General features: G+C 53.7%; 1 protein-coding gene across 1 annotated transcript in view; it reads right to left on the reverse strand.

The window, feature by feature from the left end:
- LOC100956445 (myosin-7) overlaps window positions 1–4731 on the reverse strand; it is a 52353-nt gene that overhangs the window by 34141 nt on the left and 13481 nt on the right. The window contains exons 27-33 of the mRNA XM_023508132.1: window positions 3588–3977; window positions 3235–3361; window positions 2918–3036; window positions 1901–2097; window positions 1173–1356; window positions 823–988; window positions 562–686 (exon numbers count right to left, since the gene is read on the reverse strand). Of these exons, the coding sequence (XP_023363900.1) occupies window positions 562–686; window positions 823–988; window positions 1173–1356; window positions 1901–2097; window positions 2918–3036; window positions 3235–3361; window positions 3588–3977 (1308 nt within the window). The remainder of the gene's footprint in view (window positions 1–561; window positions 687–822; window positions 989–1172; window positions 1357–1900; window positions 2098–2917; window positions 3037–3234; window positions 3362–3587; window positions 3978–4731) is intronic.

Here is a 4731-nt window from a genome sequence, read left to right on the forward strand (position 1 = left end):
ATCTCTGCCTTGATCTGGTTGAACTCCAGCTGGGCCCGGAGGATCTTGCCCTCCTCGTGCTCCAGGGAGGCCTAGAGGGGTGGGAAGAAGGGGTCAGGACAGATTGTCAGGGCACAGGGCAGGAGCAAAAGTCTGATCATAAATTACACCTACAAAGTGAGTTTAAGCATAGTGTAAGTTGGTTAGTCAAAGAAGCAGAAGAAGGAAAAAGAAAAGAAAATTTAAAAGGAAATAAAGACAAGCCTAAGAAAAGGTGATTTGGACTCTCACGGGGAAAGCTAGCTGTGAAGACAAAGATGAAAATGAAAAGAAAGATGTTGCCAAGGCAATGGAGGTAATCAGGCACAGAGTGTAAGAAAAACACAAAGAGGCAGGCAGAGGTGGAAAAAATGCCATAGGTAAAAAAAATTTATATGAAAGTTCAGTGAGCTGGCTTTTGTTCATTCCATGTATATTTGTTGAGCACCTACTATGTGCCAGGGGCTGGCCTAAGCTCTGGGGAAGAGCAGAATAGGGATCTCAAGTCTAGAGCTCTGCTCCACCCCCCACCCTCCCACATACCTCAGCTTCCTCCAGGGCAGACTGCAGCTCCAGCTTCTCAGCCTCCAGCTGTTTGCGGACCTTCTCCAGCTCATGGATGGTCTTCCCAGTAGAACCCAACTGCTCCGTCAGGTCAGAGATCTCCTCTGTGTGGGGGACATAAAGACTTAGTTAGGGGCTGATGTGCTTCAGTGGGGTTGGGGGCATGCCTCTGCCCAGACACCTATTGGAGTCTCGGGGCAGCACCACATGTGGACACTGCCACCAGTGCACCCTGCGCACCCTGAAGGTTCTTGTTCTCCCGCTTGAAGGTCTCCAGGTGCTCCAGGGACTCCTCATAGGCATTCTTGAGCTTGAAGAGCTCGGTGCTGAGGGAGCGCGCCTCCTTCTGTGAGGACTCTAGCTCTGACTGTGACTCTTCATATTTCTGCTTCCACTCGGCCAGGATCTGCCCGGGTACAAGGCTCACTGTGTAGCAGCCCTAGCCCCACCTCTAGGGGCTGTCCCAGCTGCTCCCCATGCTACTAGGGCACAGCCCTCCTTCCCTACCTCCAAGGAGGACAGCTCTGGCCTCCCACTGACGTCCTCCCACCAGCCCTGCACACTGGCTGTGGCCCCCACCCACGGCCCACCTTGTCGAAGTTCCTCTGCTTCTTGTCCAAGGCTGCAGCAGCAGCATTGGAGCGCTCCACGTCCACCATCAGGTCCTCGATCTCATTCTGCAGCCGGTGCTTGGTCTTCTCCAGCGATGAGCACTTGGCATTGACAGCCTCGACAGCCTCCTCAGCATCTTGGAGCCGCTGTGCCAGCTTCTTCCTACCCAGGGTGGTGGAGAGGGTGGGGAGAAAGGAGGGTGTGGAAGTGGACAAGAGGAAACAACATGAGTCTTCTGGAAGACCATCCTTGAAAACTGAGACATGTTGTTGGAGAAGCCCCAGAATAGACCCCAGGTGCTGAGAATGGCAGACAGAATATCTCACTGGAAGGGTATGAAGGCCTAGGCACCTGAAAGCCATGAGCTATCAGATGATGTCCCTCTGGCCCTGGCCCAGCCTCTTGGCTGCAGATGTGGCAAGGCCTGGCTGTCTGCAGCCCTTCCACCGCCCTCCCCTGCCACATAGCTCCCTGCCCCAGGCGAAAACACTCTGCCCTCAGACAAACCTTTTGTTCGTCTTATATTTGAATGAGAAACATAATTCGAGCAAAAAGCTTCCCTGAGAGGAGAAGGAGGTGGGGCTGGGGTCGAGTCCCCCTGTATCATCACACACAGAGTTAAGCATGCTCCGTGTGAGATGTATTGAGGGTGGGGATTCCTGCCTGCAAAGGGCCTTAGCCAGAAGGCTGGCTGCCTGAGACTCACTTGGCCTCCTCGAGCTCCTCTGTCCGCTGGATGGCATCTGTCTCATACTTGGTCCTCCACTGAGCCACCTCTGAGTTGGCTTTGGACAGGGCACGCTGCAGCTCGGCCTTGGCCTCCGTCTCCTCCTCATACTGCTCCCGCAACAGGTCACAGTCATGCCGGGCTGACTGCAGTGCGTGGGCCAGGGCGTTCTTTGCCTGGGGGGAAGTGGGCACCAGGAAGTTGCTCAGCTTTCTCCATAGGCTACCCAAGCCTCTGCCTTATTCTCATTCCAGTCTCAGCATCTTCTCTTAGCCTCTCCTCCTCCAAGGAGAGGCTCTGGAACAGTTTACTGAGTTCCAATAACAAAGAATGCCAATACAGTGCTGAACTGTTTATGAAATGTTATGTGCCCATGGCCCTGAACTCCTGGCTGCAGCAGGCATCATCAGCATCAGCACTATCGTACTGGGTAAGATATACTCTGAGTTTCAGAGGACTCAGAGAGGTTAGTGTTGATCTCTAGTGTTCTTTAAAACTCACATTCTTTCCCTTTTTTCTTGAGCCCAGCAAAGTGCTGGGAATAGGGTCCACTATTTTTTTTTTTTTGGCAGTTTGGCTGGGGTCGGGTTTGAACCCGCCACCCTTGGTATATGGGGCCGGCCCTACCCACTGAGTCACAGGCACTGCCCGAATAGGGTCTACTTTAATTTCTTTCTCTAGTTTTCAGATTGCCTTCATAATTCTAGAACATGGTTATGCCATCCTCACATCACATACCTGTGCCCAGGTCAGGCCATATCACGCACCCCCAGTTTATTTCCTCTTCTCCTCCTCAACCTCTGCCTCCCACCCAGGGCTGACAGCAGAAATGCAGAAGGCCTCAGCTTGGGGAACAGATCTAGGAGGGATGTGCTAGGGTTTGGAATATTATTTCTTCTTGGAATTCTTGGAGAATAATGGATAGACAGCAAACTTCATTCTGGGGGAATGAAGTGCCATAGATACAAGACCGGGAGGCACAAGCCCAGGCCTCACCTTAACCTCCTCCTCGAGCTGCCTCTTGAGGTCCTCCAGCTGCTGGGTATAGGTGAGCTTCCCTCGGGTCAGCTGGGAGATCAGCGCCTCCTTCTCATCCAGCTGACGAGACAGCTCACCTGGAGAGGCAGCAAGGCACGCTCAACTCTTGAAGGTCAACTCTTTTCTTCTCCCAGCCCTCCCCTAACCCTCTGGCCCCCTTCTCTGCAAAGACGCTGAGTGTATAGCATCTGTGTGTGCACACATGCCCAAGGCTGGGGTAGCTCAGGAGGCTGGGGAGCCTGGGGGGGCCCACGGATGCTCAGCTCTAAGCTCACCATTCTCAGTTTGCAGCTTGGCCCGCTGGCTAGTGAGATCATTGACGGAACGCTGGGTCTCCTCAGCCTTGCTCCTGTGCTCGTTCATCTGGTCTTCCAGAGTCCGGCACATCTTCTCCAGGTTAGCCTGAGAGAGGAAGGAGAGTTAGATGATGCATGTGGGGGACACTGAAGGGGATGTAAAAAGTGCAGTTAAAGGAGAAAGGAAGAGGGACGGTGTGGAAGGAGGGAGGGGATTGGAGAACCAGGTAGAGGAAGGAAAGTGGGAAAATGAACCATCAGGAGAGGAGACATGGACAGAAAGTGGAGGTGGGCGGAGGGAGTTGGAGGAGGGGAAGCTGAGCAGAGCTCACCTTGGCCTTGATGATCTGCTCCATGTTGGAGGTGACATCATCCAGCTCCAACTTGAACTCACTCTTCTCCTTTTCCAGCTTTTGCTTCACCCGCTGCAGGTTGTCGATCTGCTCGCCCAGCTCGGCCACGCTGTCAGCGTGCTTCTTGCGCAGGGCGGCCGCTGTGGCCTCATGCTGCAGCGTGGCCTCCTCTAGGTCCCTCCGCATCTTTTGGAACTCGGCCTCACGCTTCTTGTTCATCTCGATCTGCACGGATGTGGCCCCACCAGCCTCCTCCAGCCGCTCGCTGATCTCCTCCAGTTCCCGGGACAGGTCCGAGCGCAGCTTCTCCACCTTGGCCCTGGCGGTGCGCTCAGCTTCCAGCTCTTCCTCCAGCTCCTCAATGCGAGCCTGGGCCGGACACGAAGGGCTCAGACCCACCGCTTGAACCCCTCTGCCGCAGCTCCCACCCCAGAACTCTAAAACAGGCAAGTCAGTTTAGTTCTACCAGTGGAGAGGTGGAAATAAAAGGCGTTGGGAAAGATGTTTTGAATAGCTAAATTAGCCTTCCTTTAGGCCAGAACAATATGGTATACCTTCTCCTTATTGAAAGGAAGGTCACTGAAACTTGTTCTTAAAGTGGGGACAAAAATGGCCAGGTGTGGTGGCTCATGCCTGTAATCCTAGCACTCTGGGAGGCTGAGGTGGGTGGATTGCCTGAGCTCACAGGTTCGACACCAGCCTGAGCCAGAGAGAGAGACCCCATTTCTAAAAATAGCCAGGCATTGTGGCAGGTGCCTATTCAGGAGGCTGAGACAAGAGGATTGCTTGAGCCCAAGAGTTTGTGGTTGCTATGAGCTATGACACCACAGCACTCTACTGAGGGTGTCAAAATGAGACTCTGTCTCTGGGCAGCTCCTGTGGCTTAGTAGGTAGGGCACCGGCCCCATATATGGAAGGTAGCGGGTTCAAACCTGGCTGCAGCCAAACTGTAAAAAAAAATAGTCGGGTGTTGTGGCAGGCACCGGGCGCCTATAGTCCCAGCTACTCAGGAGGCTGAGGCAAGAGAATCACCTAACCCCAGGAGTTGGAGGTTGCTGTGAGCTGTGATGCCATAGCACTCTACCAAGGGTGATAAAGTGAGACTCTGTCTCTAAAAAAAAAA

Source organism: Otolemur garnettii, unplaced genomic scaffold, assembly GCF_000181295.1.
Source record: "Otolemur garnettii isolate 467f Iridium unplaced genomic scaffold, OtoGar3 scaffold00225, whole genome shotgun sequence".
NCBI classification, from domain to species: domain Eukaryota; kingdom Metazoa; phylum Chordata; class Mammalia; order Primates; family Galagidae; genus Otolemur; species Otolemur garnettii.